The following is a 25,760-nucleotide window of genomic DNA, read 5'->3' on the forward strand; positions in this document are numbered from 1 at the left end:
CACTTTTTGCATTGGGCCACCCCTAAATCACCGGCAAATTGCACATAGCCAGGGGCACAGCCCGCACCACAAAAATCACAGATCCACGGCTTGCTGTCCATACCATGGCCCAAAAACGTGGTTTTGAAGCACAGATCCTCATGGATCCTCACACTTTTTGCATTGAGCCACCCCTAACTCACCGTCAAATCACACATCATAGCCAGGGGCACAGCCTGCACCACAAAAAACTTGGACCCACGGCTTCCTGGCAACATTGTGGCCCAAAAACTTGGTTTTGAAGCACAGATCCTCATGGATCCTCACGCTTTTTGCATTGGGCCACCCCTAACTCACTGTCAAATCACACGGCGTGTCCATGGGCACAGCCAGCACCACACACAAAAACACGGATCCATGGCTTCCTGATGACACTATGGGCCAAAAATGTGGTTCCAAACCATGGATCCTCATGGATCCTCAGGGTTTTTGCATTGGGTCACCCCAAACTCGAGAGCTGGACCATAAAGAAGGCTGATCACCGAAGAATTGATGCTTTTGAATTATGGTGCTGGAGGAGACTCTTGAGAGTCCCATGGACTGCAAGAAGATCAAACCTATCCATTCTTAAGGAAATCAGCCCTGAGTGCTCACTGGAAGGACAGATCCTGAAGCTGAAGTGCCTGGCGTGCTCTGGTCCCTGGGGTCATGAAGAATCAGACATGACTAAACAACAACAACAAGATGTAATCTTCACAGAATCATGGCAGTTTCTGGTGAGATCTTGTGAGATCTCCCTGAGCTCTTGCAAGATCTTACAGAGCTCATGAGATCTTGAGAGATTTCAGGAAGATCTCACAAAGTCTTACTAGCCTAATACTGCTATTAAACCAACTAGATTTAGTAGGATTATGCACAGGGTTTCCATGTTGGGTTGCAGCTAGCACTGTCGGCAGGGTAAGGTCCTGGCCCTTACATGACCTCCCATTACTGACATTGCTGGTGCTGGCAGGGTTGAGTAAGGTTGGCACAGTGCAAACACACCGGTGCAGCCAAACTGGTGCTCATGCCAGTGTGTTCACACAACATCAACCTCACCTCCTTTCTCCTCTACATTCTCATAAGCCACAGTGATGTCAGCGTTGGGATATATGCTAAGTGCCTCTCCCCACCAAATGCTACTGGTTGTGGGTGACCCATGATTTTAAAAGATTCCACCTTCTGCCCAAGTAGTGTTTTCAAGTCCCATTGCAGAAGTGGAAGTTGCTCAGCTCATGAACTTATTCCGCCAAATACTGCCTATAATCCTGATCTCAAAGGTTGTCTCCATGGATCCTATTGTCCACCTTCTCCGCTGCATATTATTTCATAGTCCATATTTTATATCTTTCCATATTATCCATAATATTCACGACATTACAAGTGTTATTAAAATCCTGCTAAGGTTTTCATCTGCTTACAGTTATTTTAAACATTTTTTTTCCAATTCATAATACCAGTAGTTTATAAATTTTACCCAAAAGGTAGACCTCTGTTATGATGGACTCAAGTTCTATCTTTTCTCTGATTTAACTGTTTGCCATACAGTCTTTGTTGAATCTGGATATTAGTTGACAGTATGTAAGCAGTTTCATATTTTTTCTCCTCTTTAATACTTTGGCATATTTTTGATCTCTTCTTGAAGATGAACCATATCTTGGTAAAATATATAGTCGTACATTCTTCTCCTGGCTCTAATAGTAACATTCCAGTGGTGACATTAACAGTGCTGGTGAGTGCCTTTTTGTGATTTTTGTGGTGTGAGTGATGATTTTTGTGGTGCAGGCTGTGCCCCTGGCCATGACGTGTGATTTGATGGTGAGTTTGGGGTTGTTGTTGTTTAGTAGTTTAGTCGTGTCCGACTCTTCGTGACCCCATGGACCAGAGCACGCCAGGCACTCCTGTCTTCCACTGCCTCCCGCAGTTTGGTCAGACTCATGCTGGTAGCTTGGAGAACACTGTCCAACCATCTCGTCCTCTGTCGTCCCCTTCTCCTTGTGCCCTCCATTTCCCCCAACATCATGGTGTTTTCCAGGGAGCCTTCTTTTCTCATGAGGTGGCCAAAGTATTGGAGCCTCAGCTTCACGATATGTCCTTCCAGTGAGCATGAGTTCTTCAGAAGATGTTGGGTGGGTGGCCACTGTCTGGTCAAAATCTGCTTTTGTTGCTCCCATTTTGACAGCCACAGCAAAGCCTTGAAGCATTTCATCACATCCTAACTCTTGCATATGAAGGCCTACCTTCCCATGTTTAGCTGCACACACCAGATTCATTACACACTTCGTCTTCCTTTTAGTTACAGCATGATAAGTATGATAAAAGAAGTTGTATAGGTTTTCACATTCTCGCTTCCATATGTAGTTCTAGCTTCCGCTTCTGTTTGTCCCACCGTTCCAGTAGGTGGATGAATGAAGACCACGGTAGGAATGTTGGTGTAGTCAGGTTGAGAATCTTCTTTCCTGTCAAAAATCCTGGGTGCCAGTTTCCTTCCAGCAGCTATTGCAACTGGTGTAAGAAGAGCTTTCCCACATACATCTTCAACAGCGTAGATCCCCTTTCTGCTGGTATTTTGGAACTCATCAACAATAATATGACCCATAGAATCTACCTTAATATTCTGCTGGTCAAGATTTAACCCCTCTGTGTTTGGCTTTCTACCAATGGCCCATAACAGACAATCAACATCCTCAAGCCCACTGCCAGAGCCAACCTGGACCTCCCACCAATGGGCTTGCCACCTTGGGGCTTCTGGTTGGCCTCTGTGAGAAGAGAATGCTAGACTACCTAGGCTACCTTTGGCCTGATCCAGCAGCGAGCTGTATGGCCAGTCAGGTGAGCAGCACCACATCACTGTACTGTTAATAGTTCACTGCACTTCAAACACCCTCAAGGTGAAATTCAGTTGAGATCCAAAAGCTTATCTGGTTGAAATTTGTGTTCCTGTATCTTCAAGAGCATTGATATACCTGCATTACTGTTGATTCTCCTTTAAAACATCGGTGCGTAATTTTTTTGATCTATGAAAAAATAAATTGGAACAAACTGAATGGGAAAGGGCTTTTTAGAATTCTGTCTATAGTTGCTGCCTCTTAACTGCACATGAGCAGGTATAACCTGACTTCTGATATAGGGAGAAATTGGTCAGGCCTCCTTCCCAAGCTATGATATTACCTGCTGTCCAGGGTTTCAGACAGGAGTCTTTCCTAACCCTGCCTACAGATTCGAGGGCTTGAACTTGAGATCATGTGCATATACCTTTTTGGAAGGTGAAAGGGGGATAGATTCAATTGTCAGAAAGTAGAATCCATTTGGTACATAGAAATATTCCTTATACTTTCAGATCATTTTTAATATTGTGGTCCAAGTGCCATCTACCCACTGCTGTTGAATGGCAATATCTTAAATTACAGCACCTTTTGGTGTCTTTTTATGGACTGGCACTTTTGAGTGTTTCAGCACAGAGGAAATAATTGGAAATTTACAGAAAGTTAAACCATACTACTTGTTTATAAATGTTTGTAAATGGGACACTCAAGTTCTTAAATGCTTAAGTTCCCTATGCAATAGGGTGTTACAATGTTCAAACCAGTCTTCAAAACAACTGAAAGTTGCTTTAGCATCTATATGTATTGTTGCTTTAGGTTTAAATTGAGAATGAGTAAATAAAAATGGATGTGTCTGGTAAGGAACAAGTAAGTTCAGAAAGATGCTCATGACAATGCCTCTCTGAGGCATATTGTGTGGGTTTTGATCAGAAATTGTTGTTTGCATATTCATTGTTTTGGAAAAATCATTGATATATGCCAGTGCTCTCACATTCTTATATTTCTGTGATGATGTGGACAGCAAAAGTAGATCCTTATGGTTGTGAAAATATGTTTATATTTCAGTGTTGGAAGGATATACACCCAAAATTCATTTTTCAGTTGCCTTTCTATATTTGAAACATGTTATCTTATCATCAGTGCTATTTGGATATTTGTTTGGACAAATGAACTGCTTATATTAATACATATGTTTCAATTAGGATAGATGGATTGTTCTTATTGCTAATGTAAACTGATTTCGTTGTTTTCTTCCTGCTATATTTGCAACAAGGAAAAGTACTCTAAATATATGGAACATAAAGAGCAATTTCCCTGAGAAAATGGTTCTTCCCAGAGGTCTAATATTGGAAACTTTTGTTTAGGAAAATAGCTTGGAGACTGACTAAAAGTAGAAAGGCATTGTGGCATTAACTCAGATTCCATAAGGTCCCCTCTATAGTAGCTGTTTCCCTGTAACTCTCAGACTTCCTTTTTATTACACATTCATGATGATTTGTGCTCACAGTGCTAGTGAGGTGGTCATACGCAATCCCACTTTTAATGCTGTTTCCACATGCAAAAGTTCTGGGGTGGTCACACCGTTTCATTTTGAAGCCGTGCATACAGGTATCCTGTAACTGAAATCACAAATGTCGTGTTTTATTTTTGTCCTGCTTTTGTTGCACTATAGCTCCTCTGGACACCAGTAATGTGGTAGTATCAGGGAAGCCTCTCAGAACAAACAATTAATGAAACAAAATGGGCATTTGATAAAAAGAGACTGCAGACAATGACACTCAAGGAGCAGACTACAATTTGCAGAAGAAAAGTTGAGTTCATTGGCAAGAAATTCCCGCAAAGTTTGGTACAGCTGCAAGAGAGTCAGCATTCTTTCACTCGGTGCCTTTGCTCCATGAGAGGACACAATGAAAGATTAATCAGGGGAATCGTTGTTTGGGGTCATAGTCTTCACGTGGACCTGAGGGGGGAAAGGAGAGCTGGTCACGAAGGGCTGTACTCAACACTAGTCCTATTCAGATAATTGAAGCATTGATATTCATGCACATGACCAACTGAGGTTCAGTGAGTCAACTGAGAGCAGAAATTAATTGGATACAACCTAAAGAAATCTGAAGGAAGGTTGCACACTATTCTTAAATATGAAGGTAGAACATAGGCTATTCCTGCTCCTGAGCTCCAGTAGCCATTAGGGGGTGGTCTTTTTATGGAGTTGGAATCAGGTCCCATAAGTCTTCATCAGTTAGCCCTTGCCCACAACACCATACCATACAATGAAAAACAACGACCACTAATCACTGGAAATGTTCTATATCTCCGCATCCTAATTGTCAACACAATGGCAACAAATTTAACACGAGGTTTTTTGCTCAAGTACCTTGATGTTACTAAGTAAAAAGAAAAAAAAATGTCATTAGTTTTGTGTGTTGTTGTTTACTAGCCTGCCATTTTTCAACATTCTTTTGAGGCACTTCTCCATACTTTAGCCCTCATCAGACAGTAAAATAATAATAATAATAATAATAATAATAATAATAATAATAATAATAATAATAATTTTTATTATTTATACCCCACCCACCTGGCTGGGTTTCCCCAGCCACTCTGGGCGGCTCCCAGCAGAATAATGAAAACACAATAAAACGTCAAATATTAAAAACTTTCCTGAAGTAGCAGAACAAAACCCTGTTGGAGTTGAGGGTCGTGCTCCCAACCCTGATCTTGCTGCATTGTTCATTTGAAGACACTTAAAAGTCTCCCTAGAGGGACGCGGGTGGTGCTGTGGATTAAACCATAGAGCCTAGGACTTGCCAATCAGAAGGTCGGAGGTTCGAATCCCCGCAACAGGGTGAGCTCCCATTGCTCAGTCCCTGTTCCTGCCAACCTAGCAGTTCGAAAACACTTCAAAGTGCAAGTAGATAAATAGGTACCTGTCAGGGAACTGACATCGGAGCCAGAAGTGGAGGCAGGGCTTCCAAGCGATGCCGGAGAAGGGCCAAGCAGGGAGAGAGGGGACTCATCGGCTGGGGAAGGAAATCAGCATAACACCAGGGATAAAGGGGGGCGGATGGGGGAATCGGAGAGGGGGCTCCAGGACTCTTCGCTGTAGACTAGCGGGGAGAGCACAGGTCCTCCGCTACCCACACCCACCCTGCGCAGAAGACTTCCGCGCAGGGAAAGTAGGCGTAGACTTGGCGTCAAAGAACTTCTTTGCTGGAAGAAGTTCAAGAAACGCCCACTGACGGATTCTGCTAGCGACTGAACAGCCACGAAGTGAAGGGCTGTCCAGACAGGAAAGGTTTAACCAGGCTACCTAGCCAGGAGTGGCGGCAACTTACGCACGAGCAACCCCATATAACCATTACAGTACCGCTCCAGCGGGAAGGTAAACACCGTTTCCGTGCGCTGCTCTGGTTCACCAGAAGCAGCTTAGTCATGCTGGCCACTTGACCCGGAAGCTGTACGCCGGCTCCCTCTGCCAATAAAGCGAGATGAGCACCGCAACCCCAGAGTCGGTCACGACTGGACCTAATGGTCAGGGGTCCCTTTACTTTTACAAGTCTCCCTGCACTCTAGGGCTGTGTGCACACTATACTTTACATTCAAAACACAATATTTCCCTCAAATAGTTCTCAGCATTGCTGTTTACCCCTCAGAGTTACTATTCCCGACAACCCTTACTACTAAGTCCAGAATTATCTGGGGGAAAGAATGTACCGTAGGTGCTGTCGATTGTGAGGGGTTTTTTGGGGGGTTTTTTTTGTCTTACCGTAACTTTGGCACTGACGGATGCAATCTATCCGTTCTTTAAAGTTGTTCTCATTGCCCCTACAGCCGCCATAGATAAACAGCTCACACCTATTGGTCTTGGTATTATAGAAGTAGCGACGAATGTACGCTCTACAGGGTCCGCTGACTACAGGGAGCTTACATCTCCTAGGGATATATACTGGAGGGGGGAAGAAACAAAGGCAAAAGGCTCATATATATAATCGCACCATTTGAAAAAGAGAACATTATGGCAAAAGCAAATTATTGTTACTATAAAATATGACAGCCATAACCTTAAGGAACATTGCAAAAGGTTGTAATTGAAGGAAGTGGAAGCTTGCTGTTCAATATCTATATCTAACTTTTAAATATACAAAGTATTTCAGTCATTTCCAACTAAATAAGGGTCATTTCCAACTAACCTCTATTCTAGAATAGACCCATTACATTGAAAGTAATAGCACTATCAGCCATGTCTATTACTTTCAGTGGGTGTTCTCTGAGTAGAACCCTAAGTTTATATCTGGACACCTGCTGTAGCTATACTACTGAATAATGATTAGAACTTGCCTTACTGAAAGGATCTCTCGGTTTCAATGCAACGTGGTCGACGTACAGTGCTATTTTGCTCTATCTTTCTCCAGTTCCCTGTGCCCAGTGGTCACTGGTGCCCATTGGGACTTGCGGGGGGGGGGAGACATGGACCCCAACAGTATCACAGAATTGTAGAGTTGGAAGGGACCACGAGGGTCTCATCCAGTTCAACTCCCTGCAATGAAGGAATCTTTTGCCGAACATGGGGCTCAAACACACGACCCTGAGATTAAGGGTCTCACGCTCTGTCGACTGAGCTACCTCAGCCGTCAGCAGGTGGAGCCAGAGGTAACGACAGCCAGTCCCATCTTCTGGAATGGTTGTAAGTATCACAATAGGCAACAAAGGTCCGTATAGTTAAAGCTATGGTTTTCCCAGTAGTGATGTATGGAAATGAGAGCTGAACCATAAAGAAGGCTGATCGCCAAAGAATTGATGCTTTTGAATTATGGTGCTGGAGGAGACTCTTGAGAGTCCCATGGACTGCAAGAAGATCAAACCTATCCATTCTTAAGGAAATCAGCCCTGAGTGCTCACTGGAAGGACAGATCCTGAAGCTGAGGCTCCAGTACTTTGGCCACCTCATGAGAAGAGAAGACTCCCTGGAAAAGACCCTGATGTTGGGAAAGATGGAGGGCACAAGGAGAAGGGGACGACAGAGGATGAGATGGTTGGATAGTGTTCTCGAAGCTACCAGGATGAGTTTGACTAAACTGCGGGTGGCAGTGGAAGACAGGAGTGCCTGGTGTGCTCTGGTCCAGGGGGTCACAAAGAGTCAGACACGACTAAACAACTAAACAACAACAACAAATCACAATAGGCAGCTGTTGGCTGGCTGATGGCAGACTGCTGTCGGCAGAGGACCCCCATGGACCAGCCTTTGTGGCTGCAGTGGATATTTTAGTATAAGGATGAGGAAGCTGGGATGCTCCAGATGCCAGATGACAACAGTATGATGGGAGTTGTAGTCCAACAGCATCTGGAAAGCCACAGCTTCTCCAGACTTGATTAAACAATTGCTAGAACATCAATACTGAAGATAAATAGAGTTCAAAGGGTTTCCTTCTTTTTCCTTGAAACCTGTGTGTTTCTTCCTCTCCAGAGCACTAAGATTAATCTCCTCTGAGGGTTTTTTAAAAAGCAAACACACGGTCAACTAGCTATCGCCACCCCCATTTTCATAGCAGAATTCCTTTCCTATAGCAAGGCGACTCAGTTGGGGCCACGTGCACACCATGCATTTCTTTTTTACTTTCTTTTTTATTATTATTTAAATAATAAATTTTATTAGTATTTTTCACACAACAACACGAAAAATATCAAAAAATAACAAAACACAAAAACCAGCATACAAAAAAATTCCATACCTTACAAGTTAATAATATAAACACTAAAAAGAAAAACAAACATTGACTTCCACCAATCCCACAGCACCTCCTTTACCTCTCATTGTATCACCCTGTTTTCCTTATCATCTCTATCCGAGCATCTAGATATAAATCCCTCTTTCTTATCCTTTCACTTCACAAGGTTATTCCAGATTTCTGTCCGCAAACCTTGGCTTTTAAAGTATTCATTTAGGCACTCCCATTCCTTTTTCACTTCACTTTTTGGTTTTTGTCTCCTTATATCTTTCAGAATATTTAGAATTAGCCAAATTGACACACCATCCTAGAAACTAGTTTGTTCAGGGTGCAGAGAGTTGTCAGGACACCCTACCCGCCTCAGAAAGCTACAGTTTCCAAGGTTCCCTGTGAAGAAGGATTGGTTGTTAAATCTCTGCGAAGGGAGGAGGGTTCTCTTAACAACACTCAGCACCCTTACAAATCACAGTTCCCAGAATTCTTTGGGGGAAGCCACAACACTTTAAAGTGGTATCATAGTGCTTTTTAAAATGCATGGCGTAGGTGTGGCCTAGGAAAGAACAGACAATTGCATCGCTGGAGTTCAAACAGCACTTGTCCATGACTAATGGTTAGAATAAAGTGTAGGACATTTGGAGCTGCCTGGGAAAGCCTACAAATTTATTTGCGCTTACCAACAACCGCACACTCTCGAATACATTGTCGAATATCCAGAAAGTTGTTTTTGTTGCCTCCAAAGCCATTATAAAAGAACAATGTACACTTCTTCTTTTTGAAATCATAGAAATATCTCAGTGTGGGTTTTCTTCCCCGTACTCCCTTGTTTAGCGGGAGTTTGCATTTTTCAGGCAGCAATGCTGAAAAAAGAAGAGAGAAGAAGGCAAGGCTCATATCTGAAATTTCACCTTTTGAAACACAGAAGATAACAGTATTGGAAGATAAAATAAAATAAATTCCTTCCAGTAGCACCTTAAAGACCAACTAAGTTAGTTCTTGGTATGAGCTTTCGTGTGCATGCACACTTCTTCAGATACGAATATCTGTAGATAGATACCTATCTGTAACTGGAAGTATTGGAAGATGTCTTGTTTGTGATTCCAAACCCTGAGATAATCTCTTCCAAGTGAGAAATGAGGGACTTCTGGAAAGGGATCAAGTGCTGACCATGAGAGATGGGCAAAATCTTTCTAAACTGGTGTCTGAATTTGCTTTCCCTCTTCCCTCTCCATCCCCTTTTGCCTTTTGTGCCATGTTTTTTAGATTGTCATCATGTGAGCAGGGAATATCTTGGGTTTTTTATTGATCTGAATGAAAGCCAATCTGGGTTAAAATGCTTTTAATAAATAAAATCACACAGACCAAAAAAGGTTCCAGTTCTGAGCAGGCTGCCCTCATGGTTCTGCTACAACCATCTTTCTTTTTATTTATTGCCTAAATGTCTGGTCCTACCTTTCCACATTACCTCCAATACCATTGTAGCATATGGCGATTAGATATATGGGGGAAAGTAGAGTTGCAAAAGAAGAATCCTGATTTTTTCCCCCTTGCTCCTTCTTCAGTAAGTGCCCCCATTTTTCCATATTGTACAGAACAGAGAAAATAATGGAAGAAATGAGTAATTTAATAGCCCTTTCCTCCAGGAATGAAAGCGGATTAAATGACCAGCAATTCATCACAGATCTTCCAGGGACTGACCACTGTGCCGCTCAAATAGTCTGAAACTGCAAAAAGAAAGGCACCTCCGGGGTACTATTCTACCCAAGGGCATCATACTGGTGACCCCTGCAGTAGACTGCTCAGCATGTTAAGAATAAAGTGCAGGCTCTTGGTTGTCCAGATGAGACCCAAAAGGTAGCATTTTCCCTTACCAAACCTTTCACATTCCCAAATGCAATCCGCCGGATTCCTGAAGTTATTAGCATTGCCTCCACAGCCCCCGTAAACGAATTCTTCACACTTCCTGGTGTGGAGATCAAAGTAAAATCTTGTAAAGCTTGCTTTGCATTTCCCTGTTTCTGTAGGGAGTTCGCATTTTGATGGATATCTTCCTAGAGGGAGAGAGAGAGAGAGAGAGAGAGAGAGAGAGAGAGAGAGAGAGAGAGAGAGAGAAACTTCCTTATCACACCCTGAGGAAGCTTCCACATGGCAGTTTATTGTGGACGCACTTGCTAATACATGCAAGTCTTACGCAGTTTCTATACAATTTTGTCCTCATTAAAATGCCATCACACATTCTTTTTCCGTTTAATCCAGATTTACCCTTTCTGTGGAAAATCCAAAAAAGTGGTTTTTTTCCCCCTCCCAAAAGAGAAACACTACGGAAATGATAACCCTGGATTAAATTTAGGTGAGGGATGAAGACATTGGATTTCAACACCCAGGCACTTTTACATCTGGTCACATCCACCACTAGGACGGAGCATTCATTCAGGACTTTGGCAGAAAGACAATTCCCAACCTCTGCAGCGCAATGCCCTTGGGTTGTATCCAATGCTAGCCCTACTCAGAGTAGACCCACTGAAGATAATGGGCATGACTTAGGTTTGTTAATTTCAGTGGGTCTGCCCTTACTTTTATGTGATAAAACACATCCTTTTCTACAACATACTGGTACTTGTTCCCAAGGAAATTTGTTTAGCATCAAGGCAGCAGAAACAAACCACCATTCATTTCTGTAGTCATGATACAGTAGTTGTACCATTTGAGTACATTTGACATTACACACACTCAGAAACTTTCTTGTTTTCTTTTATCATACTTGGCAAACTTTTGTTTGTTGCTCATCCTGTCAGGAATGCAGAAGCGTTTGCAAAGCATGAAAATGAGAAGGGAAATGTAAAGTATGTGTGTTGCACCTGAACATGGCTGTCCAACAACTGAGGGCTTATCCACACTGCCTCTTGTTCTGCTGCTTCCCCTGGGGTCACATGCCCACCCATAGCATTTGCTTGGGTGACCTGTGCAATCACTCACTCACTCACCCGGGCTACCTGCCTGCCCACCTGCCAGCCAGCCAGCCAGCCAGCCAGTCTCCCTCCTCTTGCCCTCCCAAGCTGTTGCAATGACTTAGTCACTTTTCAGAATTCTGTCTTCAGACTGTAGTTCGCATCTCCATCTATCGTCATCCACATGAACTACAGTGGTACCTCAGGTTACATATGCTTCAGGTTACATACACTTCAAGTTACAGACTCCGCTAACCCAGAAATATTACTTCGGGTTAAGAACTTTGCTTCAGGATGAGAACAGAAATTGTGCAGCGGCGGCACGGCAGCAGCAGGAGGCCCCATTAGCTAAAGTGGTGCTTCAGGTTAAGAACAGTTTCAGGTTAAGAACGGACCTCTGGAGCGAATTACGGTAAGTTCTTAACCCGAGGTACCACTGTACTGCGTAACAACACTTAACATTTTTAACATATGCAAGATATAGTGCGATTTGTATGCCATTTTCACTGATATACCTTTTTATATACAGTATACCCTTATATTATATATATATACCTTTATATATTTTATATATACATATATACCTTTTTATGCACACATTACTTTAGTATATACAGTTTGGTACACATTACTTGGCTGGAGAACTGCACTGTGTTTCAGTTCGCATATTATTTCGGGAAGTACAAATTCATTAGATTTGCCTTTAAATGCAAACGAAATTGAGTTTCTACCCTGTTCCTTCTGATGATGAGGCACCGATCCTGTTTTTCTGACTAATATTATTCTCAAGGGTTTTGACCAGCCACAAAGCTCAGCTCTGACCCTCTTGAGTCAGCTGGGATCAGTGGTGCAGGTCAGCAGCATTAAACTCTGGATTTAATGGCAATGCATATTATTTCACTTACTCCAAAATGTCTTAAGCCAGATCTACTGATTTGAGGGCCCTCCCTGCTCAATCCGGAGCAGGGCCCTTGACATCTGCTCCAAAGACCTGTGCTGATGGCACAACTGGTTGGGATGGCTGGCTGAGTAGGGAAGTGCTGCTTAACTGCTCAACCTCATCCTTATTCAAGCATATAAGAATTGCTTAATTTCCTCAGAGTTTTGTGATTTCTGCTAAGCTCTAGGAGCTGCCTCTGAGCACAATGAGTCCAACAGATGGTGGAAGCTGTGTCCTTTTAACACATCCCATTGTGTCTTGGGAGAAGGCAAGCCCAGTGCTCTGGGATCCAGGTGGAAACTATCAAGCTGCAAAGAAACAATGAAAGGGGGCTTAAGAAGCAGGTAGCAATATTGAAGAAATGCAACAGGAATGAGTAAGAAGACAACCATTGAATTCTTGTATTTTTCAAGGGTTTCTCACAGGTTTTCCCTGTTTAATGAGAGAGAAAACTGTTAATATTTGATGCGAGTCCCCCATGCTATCCAAAACCACCTTACATCGTGTTCCACAGAGAAACGTAAAGCTCTGTTTGAAGAGCAGTCAAAGCTCTTAGTTCCTTCCTAGACAAATGTTGTGGAGTCCAGTGTACTTGAAACAGTCATTTTTGCTGGATCAATCTCAGTTTCAGGTCCAAGGACACATTCTTTATGGTTTCTAATGCAATTTTATATTGTTCAGGCTGTGTGATACCATTTTCTTTTGTTTGGGCTGTGGAATTCCACCCTGGGATCTTTTGCTAAAGGGCGGTACATACTGTATTTTTCGCCCCATAGGGCGCACCGGCCCATAGAGCGCACCTAGTTTTTTGGGGGAGGGGGAATAAAGCCCCCAGAAAAGGCTGCTATCCGCAAGCCTAGGGAGCCCAGTGGGAAGTTCCGTGGGCTCTCAAGGCTTGCAAATAGCTTCCTGAAGCCTGGAGATTGAGAGGGGTGCGCACTGACCCCCCTCGCTCTCCAGGCTTCAGCGAAAGCCTGCATTCACCCCATAGAATGCACACACATTTCCCCTTCATTTTTGGAGGGGGAAAAGTGCATCCTATAGGGCGAAAAATACGGTAAATTGAAATCATCATCATCCACACCTCTCTGAGAGGGAACTCTTACCTGATTTTTGCTGAAAGGCAGCGTATGAGCATATGAGAAGTTCCAGGATCAGGACAGCAATGGGACTGCCCTGCATGACTGCTGTCTGATGTGGGTGCTTGCTGCTTAGTGAAGGCACTTTATACATTTTTGTATAAGGAAGTGGTAGTGGGCATTCAAGCAGCCAAGACAGTTCATCAATAAGTAGGAACATCCTGGTGCTTCTTTGAGTAGTTCAAGGTAATTTCCTGTTCTTTTATAAATACTATTCCACTTCAGGTGGGGGTATTCTGAAGCCAACTTCCTGTTCTTGTGTAAGTGCCATTCCACTTCAGCTACGGATTTATTGGAGCCATAAAGCCTATCAGTATCATCTTGACATAGCTTGGGGGCCAAATGAGACTGTCCTTTATGCACACCACCATACTTGCCCTCCAAAAAGAGCCGCTTCTCCTCTGATAAATGCACGCCATTCCAAAGACAATACCTGTAATTATGTAGGGTTTTGCACGCTGACTAGACTTTTGTATTTTGAATGTCAGCATACCTGGTAGCCTTCCAGGAGAATTAACAGTCTGGTCACAAGTCAAGAATAAGCGTCACTGATTGTCAGGAGCCAGAGTCAAGCATGGGTCAGCAATATATATACAGTGGTACCTCTGGATGCGAACAGGATCTGTTCCGGAGCCCCATTCGCATCCTGAGCAGAACGCAACCTGCGTCTGTGTGTGCGCCGGTCGCAATTCGCCGCTTCTGTGCATGCGCGTGACATCATTTTGAGCGTCTGCGCATGTGCAAGTGGCGAAACCCATTACTTCCGGGTCACCGCAGGACGCAACCTGAAAACCCTCAACCTGAAGCGTCTTTAACCCAAGGTATAACACTCTCTCTCTCTCTCTCTCTCTCTCTCTGTGTGTGTGTGTATCTGCAGTGAACTGAACTCTTTATTCAAGAAACCAAAACAGCGCAGGCCTAGTAATCACAGCAACTCTTCCAGTAGGTTTTGCCCTAATGTGGCAGTTGTGAGAACTGAAGGTCTCTGTCTGTCCACAGCTGACTAAGACCTCTCTTCTCCAGAGTTTTTTTTCCTCCAGTCGGTTGCAGAGTGCACAACCAATCTCTGCTCTGTGCTCTTCATTTCCCTGTGTCTTCTAAGAGACCAGGTGGGAGGGGAGCTGGTTGCAGCAGGAGGGGAAGAGTCCCCAAATTCTTCAGCAGCCTGCCCCATTGCTGCCTTTTGGACCCCCCTCCTCTCTAGTCTCCTCTCCTGCCTGTGAGCTGGGACTGCTCTCTGCCTCAGCCTCCTCCTGCTCACTAAACCCTAGTGCGTGTCAAGACCCCGAGGCCTCCCCCTTATGTTGAATAATAACACTTGGACACCATACATTAGGTTAATGGGCAAAATTTAGGCCACAGCTTTATTGGTTACAGAATGTGAGCGGTATTGGCTTAGGCACTGGAATTGAACTGACTATATCTGACTCCTGCCCGCCATGCAGGAAGTGTCACAAGTAACCACCAGTAGGGGCAGCCCTGTTAGTGTTTATCAACTTGGAGATCCCCCAGGGTCACTGGAAGGTCGTGCCATGGCCCTAGCCTCCACCCGGGCTTCAGACAGGAACCATGACCCCCAGATTCCTTTAACAGAATACCCTTTAACATGGAGGGGCAGGTGATGGCCACACCTCACTTCCCCCAAACCAGGTTTTACCTGTTGGGTTGAAATAAACAACAGACGAATGGCAAGTGTCATATGGGAGGCATCTCTCAAGCATGTCTCGGGGAGTCCCTTTTATTGAATATTACAGCATTGCCACATATGTGCTTGTTGCTGATTGGTTAGCACAAATACAATGCAAAAGTTGCATATAAGCATTAATCATGAATAGATTAAAGGTTGGGAAAGGGAACACAGAATTGGACAGGCGTGAAAACCTTCTTGTTAAACTATTACTAGTGATTAATATAGCAAGACTTAAACTATTACTAGTGATTGATATAGCCTTCATCCGTAGATGTAGTCAACCATGCATTAAGAACAGGTCAAGGTAAAATGTTTTCATGAACTCAATGTGAACTGAACATTCTAGGGTGAAGAAGGAATGTTTCAGCTTAGAACGGTTTTGCCAGAGTCATGTGCAGAAGCAAAACTCCCCATCATTTACCAATGCCTAACTGCCATTCGAGCCGAAGGCTCGCCACCAATACCCTCACACCTGCAACCAACCTCTAATGCCCTCAATGACCTCAGCCAAGCAAAACCTATTGCCCCTTCAGCTTCCAACACCCTCTTCTCCCAGTTTTCTCCCTCTGACCACTCATCCTCATCCCACCATCAATCCCCTGGCAGCCAATGTCATGGACTGGCTGGATACAGAGGAGTGGTGGGAGGAACCAGTTGAGAAACCCCCAACCATCCTACTTCTAAGGGCTGGTTCAAATGTGAGGGCAAACAAAGAAAAGGGGGGGGGGAATCACTCACTGCCAAGTTCAAAACCTATAAGGAAAAATTCTCTTTCAAACCCTTTGCGTGATTTAATTCTTCTCAAAAATATGATACAAAACCCAACGGGAAGGAAAAGAACATGGAGCCAAGTCCAAGGTTATAACCTCCTTCTTGTGTTTCATACAGTCTCCTCTAGCAGTCATTCTTCAGGTTTGGACTGCCATGTCTCCCCTCAGTCCCGGGAAGCCCATTTTTTCATGGTTTATGCCGAAGAGGAAACATCTACACTGTGGCCAAAATATTTTTCTGGACCCATACCTGAATGCCCCCCTGTTCTTATCTCTTTAGTTGAAGACAGAGGCAAAGTATGTGTTGAGCAGTTCTACTTTGTCACCCAAAAGCATTTCTCCATCTTCTCCACACAGAGGACCTACTACTTATTTGTTCTTCCTCTTTCTTAGAACATAGCCAAAGAAACATTTATTATTATTATTTTTAACTTCTCTTATAAGCTCATTCTGAGCTTTGTCCACCTTACCTTTTCCCTGCATCTTTTGGCTTCTCTTGTATCCTCTTACTTAATGATTTCCCCTTTCTTCCATTTCTTATACTATATATGCCCTTTAGAAATCTGTACGCTCCTTATGTAACCACATTGGTTTCTTTAGATACCTCCTACTTTTCTTTCTTGTTGAAATTGTCTGCATTTGTGCCTTCAACATTTCACCTTTAAGAAATTCCTTCAACTCAATTGATATATGAGTTAAGGATTCAGGAGATGGCTTATTAGATGATTGTCCAAGAAGAAATTACAAGACAGACAGACATATCCTAACATGACTTCTTCAAGTTAGGTGCATGGCAAAGCCTGGAGGCTGTAGAAATGCCAGTTTATGTATACCCAACACAACAAGGGAAAGAAAACCATTCAGTGTGGCCATCACAAAGGCTTTTTGATTTATTACCATATGCAGATTGTCAAGGTAATCAGGCAGACAAATGTGGTTGTCATATATAATGACAGAAGAGAGCAGGGAGCATGTGTTATTGGCACAAGCCAACCAATATTGATGGGCAATATCTCAGAGTCCACAGGACCTTTTTGTAGACACAATGTCTTGGTTCAGACATCACGTTATACCATTGTCAATCTTAACCATGGTTTAAATGTAAACTTAATGCTGGTACATGGGGCAAAGATGGTTGCTGCTTCAGTGCTCCTGCTGCTGCCATTCTGCTAAGAGAAGACCCATCTGTCCAAAGGGGCCACATGTATGCACCGATGCACATATGCAGTCCCTTCCAAACTAAGAGGAATCTCAATTGCAGATCCCCGTCTTGCTTGGAGAAGCCATGTGCACATACATCCATAAACAGAATCAGTCCCTTCACACTGGTGCCAAATGCTCCAGAACATAAGGAAAGCTGTCGTACCTCTAAAGGAGTGAACAAAGAAAATATTGAGAAGGGTCCAGACTGTTAACTTCTGTGGCCAGTCAGGGGGTGAGGCATGGAGGGCAACCGGATTCAATAAGGACCACTACACTGCAGAAAATAAAAGGAAGTGATCCTGCGATGAAAGGGGTGTCCTTTCTCAGTTTAAGCGGCCCACTGTGATCTCTGAAGAGGCATCCTGGAGCTGTGAGGATCCTAAGGACCTTGAATGATTGGGATCTTTCCACCTGCACTCCCTTGAATCAACACTCTGTTCCTTGAACTTGGACATGATGATAAGGAAACCTATTCCTCTTCAAATTCTTTCCTCCCACCTCATCAAAGGCCTAAAGCCATCCAAGAAGCTTTGCCAACCATTCCACAACCCCTCTTTCTTTTCTCTCCCCATCTTTTTAGGAAGTCTCATAATTCAGTCTTTGTCTCATTTTTTTAAAAAAATGATTATCTGAGAAAGCTTCCGTCTCTTTTATGTTGCCCTTCCAGGCTTCTCGGCTTTCCTGAGTGATCTCCCAAGCTGCGTTCTTGCCCTATAGCAGCCTTCTCCAACATGATGGTCCCCAGCTGCTCTTCCAGGAGGTAAGCCTCTCTCCCCTCAACTGGCTGGAAGCAAAATAGCCAAGAGCTAGTCTTTGTTTCTACTCAGATCTTGGGGTGGAAGCTGAAGAGACACAGAGAACCTGAAGTTGCTCTCTGTGCTGACACAAGAACTATGACTTTGCAGGGACTGGAAACCAAATGGGGAATGAAGATGTCTGTTGGAATGTTAATTCTGTGAGCCCTTCCTTGTTGTGCTTAGGTTGCATATATATGCAAATAAAACCAAATGCCCCAAAGACACCACAGTCTCCAGTCAGTGGTGGAAGAACGGGGGGGGGGGGGGTGGGGTGACAAAATGAGGTTTTTTTAAATGGGCTCCCTAAACTTTTTAGGAATGATGTAGTGGCTTAGGCACCTGCAAGTTCCGCGCTGCCTGAAACTGCAGCGTGGGACTTGCACCTGCCTACTGCCTCTCCCTCAGCCGCCCTACAGCTGAGGGGGAGGTGGTGGAGAGGCACCAAGTGTTGGAGAGGCTCTCCCCGCCCTCATGAGCACAAATTGCCACCCCCCCGGCTGCAGGACACACCCCAGCACCAGGCACCTAAGCGGCTAGCTACGCCGCTGTCTCCAGTGACCTTCATTCCAAAGAAATGGATCCCTGGCTAAATGCTGGCACCCCTGAAATCTCTTACCACTCAGAGATTGGGGTGTGTGCAATATCTGTGGGATCTGCTGCATATAGCATGACTTGCCTTGGAAAGCGATCATCATCACTAAGTAGGACCAGTCTGGATAGTTGGCCTTGGTGAAGATTTGACGTTTTCATCCCCAAAAAGTTTTTGATTTGAGTTTCTACTGAAATGAGGCTGCATTTTAATGTTGTATTTGAATCTTGTTTTTAATGTTGCATTTGAATCTTGTTTTTAAGTTCTATTTTAATCATTTGTTTTTATACCTGGTGTTAGCCGCCCTGAGCCCAGTCTTGGCTGGGGAGGGCGGGGTATAAATTTTTTAAAATTGATTTTTAATATTTGGACAGGTGCTATTTTTCTAGAAAAAGAGGTGCTGGAACTCACCATGAATGCCTCCCTTGTTCTTTTATAATGCCAATGGTGCCCACCTGAGAGGTGCTGGAACTGAGTTCTGGTGAGTTCCGGCTGAATAAAAGCCCTGAGTAGAACTAGTTGTTTAAGCAAAACTCACAGTCCAGAGACTGACTGACAGTATATTTAGAACACAACACTGACTGTGCTGTCTCCTATATATTTTGGAAATTTGTTCTCTCAGTGCTTTCTGCCTTTGGGCATTTTTAAGGATACCATGACCAAATTGTGCATGCTAGTTCCTAAGATCACGGAGCAGATTTGAAATATAGTCGAGAGTGGATTTCATGCTCTTTATTCAGCTCATAGTGGTGAGGAGGAATGGAAGTTCCCCCAGAATTTCTGCTTTATATACATTATTTACACAATGGGCCACACATGATTGGCTAATTCCGGGATTCTCCTGTAGGCCAATCAGGTCGCTGATTCACTTCCACCTGGAGCTGGATTGGGGGGCTCCTGTGGACCAATCAGACTGTTGGATTCCGAATCCTATTCTTCTAGGACCAATCAGACTCTGCATTTTGAATCCTATTCAACTCAGTACTTAACAAGATTTTTGACTTGTTTGGATGCAAGGGGGTGCTATTTTGAATCAAGATGGTGAACTGAACCTTTCATAACTGCATTTATTTGAGTGGGGAGTAGCCTTAGGATTCCCAAGCAACACTGGCTTACAGGGTTGCAGTTCTACCGCATACAGTGGTACCTCGGGTGACAAATGCTTCAGGTTACAAACGCTTCAGGTTACAAACACTTCAGGTTACAAATTCCGCTAACCCAGAAGAAGTACCTCTGGTTGAGAACTTTGCCTCAGGATGAGAATGGAAATCATGCACTGGTGGCGCAGCACCAGCAGGAGGCCCCATTAGTGACAGTGTGCCTCATATTTGCTCCTATCCTCAATGTTGTGTGTTGCATAATGTGCTTCCAAAAATCATAGGCATGTTGACATTTCCACAACATATATGTTAGGTGAGCATTTGCTTCTGAGCACTTTGAACATGTAAAATATTCTTTCTCTGTGCATTCTGTTTGTCCAAGCAAGCACCATTGCAACAATAGTGCATGAATAATGTCAAGCAAAAGGTGAAGGTGCATTTCTTGTCCCGTACATCGTAATAATGGCATGGGATGTTACCTTTACATGTTCCTACTTTTGGGGGCTGTTTGCATTTCAGAGGAGTGTCTGGGAGAGGAAAGGGCTGTGTGGAAAGCAAATAAAATCTCTTGCTCTATAACAGATGTAAATGGCATTTGAAAAAGCTGTTCAGTCTCTGAAGATTATCACTTCATATCCCTCCAGTGCTTCAGATTGTTTCATTAGGAAGACTTCTGTGAACCTAGAGAAGTAAAGGCAGCATTCCCCAACTCGGAGCCCTGAAGATGTTTTTGGACTACAGTTCCCATTGTCCTGACCAGTGCTTTTTCCCTACTCATATTGAAATGCTGCCCCTCAATGAGGCCAAACTTAGATTCACAAAATGTTTAGGGGTATGCATACCCCTGCGTCCCCCCCCCCAGAAAAAAGCAGTAGTCCTTACCATGTGACAGGCTGGGCTGGAGGGCACCAGGTATGAGTAAGTGAATATTGCATCCATGCCAAGCATTAAGAGGTAAGATGCTCATCACTGGGTTATCTACACCAACGACATTATTAAAATCAGAAAAACTAGATGACCTGATATTATTATTCAAATAGTTTTGTCCACCTTTGAAAGTGGGAGCCACCATGTGACCTGTAGTGAGGGAGCATTTTACTTGGCCGTGAATTGGAAACAGTTTAGAGCTTGGATCCATCCTATTGAGCCAAACAACTCCAGTGCTGAAGAAGATCCCACCCAGCCCCTTGAACGCTGAAATTTTTGATGTGTGAACCAAGAAACATGCCCGGCAGGGTTTCCTTCCCTGTCCTGAAGTCCCACAGAACTGAAAGGGTCCCTGCTTAACATCTTGGTGCTTAGCCAACAAAGTTTGCTATTGTAATCCAAACTGGGATCATGACATAATTTACATTTTCCACCCAATGAGAAGGCAATTCATTGGTTTTTGAGCCATATTAACTTTATTTTCTTCTACTTTCTCAATGATAAACAGCTCTCCAAGAGACTAGGAAGTCTGATTCCTGCTGCCTTTCTCCCATGTTGAGAGGCCTGAGAAACAGTATACAGGCAAGCATAGTGGTACCTCGGTTTACGAACTTAATCCGTTCTGGAAGTCTGTTCTTAAACCGAAACCGTTCTTAAACCAAGGTGCATTTTCCCTAATGAGGCCTCCTGCCACCGGTGCCCTTCCACTGTTCGGATTCCGTTCTTAGACCGAGGTAAAGCTTGCAAACCGGGACACTACTTCCAGTTTTGTGGAGTTCGTAAACCGAATCATTCGTAAACAGGACTGTTCTTAAACAGAGGTACCACTGTAGAACAAAATGTGGAAAAACAGATCATTGGTCTGAATTTCCCAGCATCTGAGGTCCCAGAGACTTGTCACCATGATGGCACTAGCCCAGTTGGAAAATGTCGATCACTTCTCCTACCTAGGCAGTTATCTGTCCACAAGGGCCAACATTGATGCCGAAATCCAGCATCACCTGAGCTCTGCAAGTGCGGCTTTCTCCCGATTGAAGTGCAAAGTGTTTGAGGACCAGGACCTTACTATATACTTGTGAAACATGGACCACTTATAAACGCCATCTCCAGCTCCTCGAAAGATTCCACCAATGGTGTCTCCGAAAAATTTTACACATCACTTGGGAAGACAGGCGAACCAATATCAGTGTACTGGAAGAAGCAAAGATCACCAGTGTTGAAGCAATGATTCTTCGACATCAGCTTCTTTGGACTGGGCATGTTGTGCAGATGCCTGATGATCGTCTTCCAAAGCAACTACTCTATTCCGAACTTAAAAATGGAAAGTGTAATGCTGGTGGTCAACAAAAGAGGTTTAAAGACAGTCTCAAGGCAAATCTTAAAAAATGTAGTATAAACACTGACAACTGGGAAACACTGGCCTGCGAGCGCTCCAGTTGGAGAACAGCCTTTACCAAAGGTGTCATGGGCTTTGAAGACACTTGAACTCAGGACGCAGGGAGAAACGTGCTAAGAGGAAGGCACGCTTGGCAAATCCATACCGTGATCAACTCCTGCCCGGAAACCAATGTCCCCACTGTGGAAGGATGTGTGGATCCAGAATTGGCCTCCACAGTCACTTGAGCTCCAGCCCAAAGGAAAGAGAAGCATTGCCAGCTGTTAAAGGGCTGCTCTGCCTCATCTTCGTAGGACAGCCCTGCCCTTCCCGGAGAGGGAAGAGACCCCTGGGAGGGTCCTCCAAGCATCAAGGTGTCCCAGAAGAGGAGAAGAACATGAGGAAGGTGGTGGAGTCTTCCTTGGAGCCAGAGAGACCCCCAGGAAGAGGGAGAAGGCCGATGTCATAGGGCAGCTGGAGAGATGCAAAATGGAGTCAGGCAGAAGTATAGTGGTTGGAGGGCTGGACTAGGAGGACCTGGAAGAACAGGGTTCAAATCCCTATTCAGCCATGAAGCTCCCTGGTGGACCTTGGGGCAGCCTAGCCTACTTTGCAGAGCTGCTGTGAAGATAACAATTACTGGCAGGGAGAACAATGAAGGCCACCTTGAGCTCCTGGGTGGAAAGTGGGCTAGGAATGTTCTTGTAAACGTAAATGAAGAGAGGGGAGAGAAAAGGGGAAGGCAGGGAAAGTGTGTGGAGGAGTGGAGCTCTCTGGAAAAGACTGGCCAGGTCGATTTCCAAAGAGCCAAGGGACCACAGAACTCATACCCTGTCCCGCCCCCGAGACCAAGAGAAAGCAGAGGAATGGTGCTTACAGTCTGCACATTTTATTCATGAAAAATTCCCACCATCCTCTCTAAACTAGCTAACTAGCTAAAAAGCCCACCCAAGCCTAACTCTGACCCCAGCCCTAACCCTACACTTACCCATAACTACTCCTCTATGCACAAAATAAATATATACAAAATGTGCACAAATGTGCACAAAATAAAAAAGTAAAATAAAAATATGAAAATAAAGAACAAAAAATAAAATAAAAAAGTAAAATAAAAGTGTTAAAATAAAAAAGTAAAATAATAAATAAAATTAAAATAAATAAAACCAAATGAATCAAATAAAAGTAATAAATCAAATAACAATCAAATGAACACCTCTCCTTATCTTCTCCAACCACCACCAACTCCTCTCTCCTCCACTCGCCTCACTACTAACCCACAATGGCTGCCTGCAAGTCAGTGGCTTTAAGGGAGAAGTAAGAGATGTCACAAAGGAGAGCAGGTCCTTGTCACTGTGGCAACCCCCCCACCTGGACCAGGCCCCTCCTGCGAGGTGATGCTCCACTGTCAGAACTTAGAGGTACCTGCTGTTCCACCTGCAGCTGGGCTGCATCTTCTCTCGGCAGATTCATGTCGGCATTTCACATCCTTCCTGCAGCCCCATTTCCAAAGGGAGACCACTCCCACATCCTTCAAGGCAGGCTAGGGGTCTCCATAGTGCAGGATTGGACCAACTGCTTTGCATGCAGGTCTTCTGTCCTGGGTGGCATCTCCAGGGGAGGCTGGGAATGCCCGCCCCCATCTGAAACCCTGGAGAGCTGCTGCCAGTCAGTGCACGCTAGTTGAAGAAGGATATTGAGCAGCTGGAAGAGGGCAACCAGGATGATGAAGGGTCTGGAAACCAATCCTCATGAGGAACGGTTGAGGCAGCTGAGTATGTTTAGCCTAGAGAAGAGGCGACTGAGAGGAGAGTCATCTTCCAATATCTGAGGGCTATAAGAGGGAGCAAGCTTGTTTTCTGCTGCTCCCGAGGGGAGGGCAGGAGAGGAGATTCGGACTAAATATTAGGAATAACTTTCTGATGGTAAATAACAAAATGAATAAATAACTGTAAATATGAAAAGTATTCTCTAAGTTTTTTCCTTGGTTATATGTATTTTCTTTTGTATTTTCTCTTGTTGTAAATATGTATGTTTTCTAATTTGAATTTAATAATGAAAAAGATGAAAAAATCTTTTTTAATAATTCCAGTGGCTCCTTAAAGATCAGCTAAATATAAGCTTTCAGGGTATGAGCTTTCGTGTGTAATACATACTTCATCAGATACTCTGAAGCACAGGTTGCTTCAACCTTATAACTGTTGATGACTGTTATGGCAGTTGGTTCCACAGGGAAGGGCAAGGGATTTTTAAAGGGATAGATGACCAAAATTAGCTTTAGTATGTATAATGGGACATGAATCCAATATCTCTATTCAGACCAGGTCTCTCCATAGCTTTTAGTTTGGTAATGAGTTGTAATTCAGCAACTTCTCTTTCAAGTGTATTTCTAAAATTCTTTTGCAGTAAGACAGCCACTCTAAGATCCTGCACAGAATGTCCTGGGAGACTGAAGCTTTCTCCTATTGGTTTCTTTGTTTTATGATTCTTGATGTCAGATTTATGCCCATTTATCCTTTGGCGTAAAGTTTGTCCTGTTTGTCCAATAGAGAGAGCTGAAGGGCACTGTTGGCATTTGATAGCATATATAATATTGGAAGATGAACGATTAAATAGGCCTGAGGTGGTATGCTTGATGTTATTGGGGCCAATAATGATACTGTCCGGGTGTATGTGGCAACAAAATTGGCATCTAGATTTATTGCAGGCTCTTGTGCCAGTGTCCATGTTAAGTCTGGTTGTTGTATTATTGTGTGTGAGGAGCTGTTTAAGATTGGGTGGCTTTCTGTAGGCAATGAAAGGTTTTCTTCCCAGAGCTTGGGAAAGAGAGCTCTCATTATCTAAGAGATGTTGCAAATCTCTGATGATGCGTTGAACTGTTTTAACTTGAGAGCTGTATGTGATTACTAGTGATCAAAAATATTATTGTGCATTTCAAAAGTTTGCACAAAGCACTAGAAAAGGTGCAAGATCCTGCTGGTGGGTAAATATGTGCTTGAGGGTTTCCTATAGGCATCTAGCTGGCCACTGTGAGAACAGGATTCTGTTCCAGATGAGATTCAGCAGGGCTCTGCTCCATGGTGTAGCTAGCTGCTCAGGTGCCAGGGGCGGCATGTGTGTCCTGCAGCTGGGGGCAGGGCCAGCCACCCATGGGGCCTGGGGTGCTGTGTGGAGCCTCTCCACTGCCTCCCCCTCAGCTGTAGGGTGGCTTAGTGTTATGTACTGAAGTTCTCATCCTGGGCCAGCAGGGGGATACTGTAGATAGTTTTCACTCTGGTCCACACATGCATATAAGGGATTGAAAGTGACGTTCAGTGATTGGCTAGTTACAGAAAATGGTTACTGTTGCGTTCTAGTGGAGCTCTATATAAGCAGGCTGGCTGAACCCTTCAATTGAGTTCTGTTCTGGCCTGTGAATAAACAAGAGCTGTTTGAAGAATCGCTGTGTCGTCTGATATGTTCACCCACAACCTAACACTTAGGGAGATGTGGAGGGCAGATGCAAGTCCCACGCTGCTGTTTTAGGCAGTGCAGAGCCTGCAGGCGCCCAAGTCACCATGAGACGCATGGTTTGGGCATGCTGCAGGCCACACGGTAAGTGCTGGCCCCCATGGGGTGGCGCCCAGTGCCAGCCATGTTTCATTATGTTTTTTGACTGAACTAAAAAGTTTTGTGAGCCCATTTTTTAAAACAACAACAACAACTCATTTGTTTGT

At 44.0% G+C, this 25,760-nt stretch overlaps 2 protein-coding genes across 2 annotated transcripts in view; both read right to left on the minus strand.

Annotated features, from left to right (window-relative positions):
• Positions 1-4,340: 4,340 nt before the first annotated feature.
• Positions 4,341-25,760, minus strand: part of LOC309358221 (thrombin inhibitor hemalin-like) — a 36,054-nt gene continuing 14,634 nt past the window's right edge. Inside the window, exon 7 of the mRNA XM_081891174.1 lies at positions 4,341-4,462. The gene's annotated coding sequence lies outside the window, so the exon portion shown is untranslated. The remainder of the gene's footprint in view (positions 4,463-25,760) is intronic.
• LOC309358214 (carboxypeptidase inhibitor SmCI-like) lies at positions 4,595-13,756 on the minus strand (the record flags this gene model as incomplete). Its single annotated transcript, XM_081891162.1, has 5 exons — positions 4,595-4,803; positions 6,613-6,792; positions 9,247-9,429; positions 10,441-10,620; positions 13,564-13,756. The coding sequence occupies 5 exons, from the start codon at positions 13,754-13,756 to the stop codon at positions 4,763-4,765; spliced, it is 777 nt and encodes a 258-aa protein (XP_081747288.1). The 3' UTR covers positions 4,595-4,762.

Source organism: Podarcis melisellensis, assembly GCF_964234715.1.
Source record: "Podarcis melisellensis genome assembly, chromosome: 15".
NCBI classification, from domain to species: Eukaryota; Metazoa; Chordata; class Lepidosauria; order Squamata; family Lacertidae; genus Podarcis; species Podarcis melisellensis.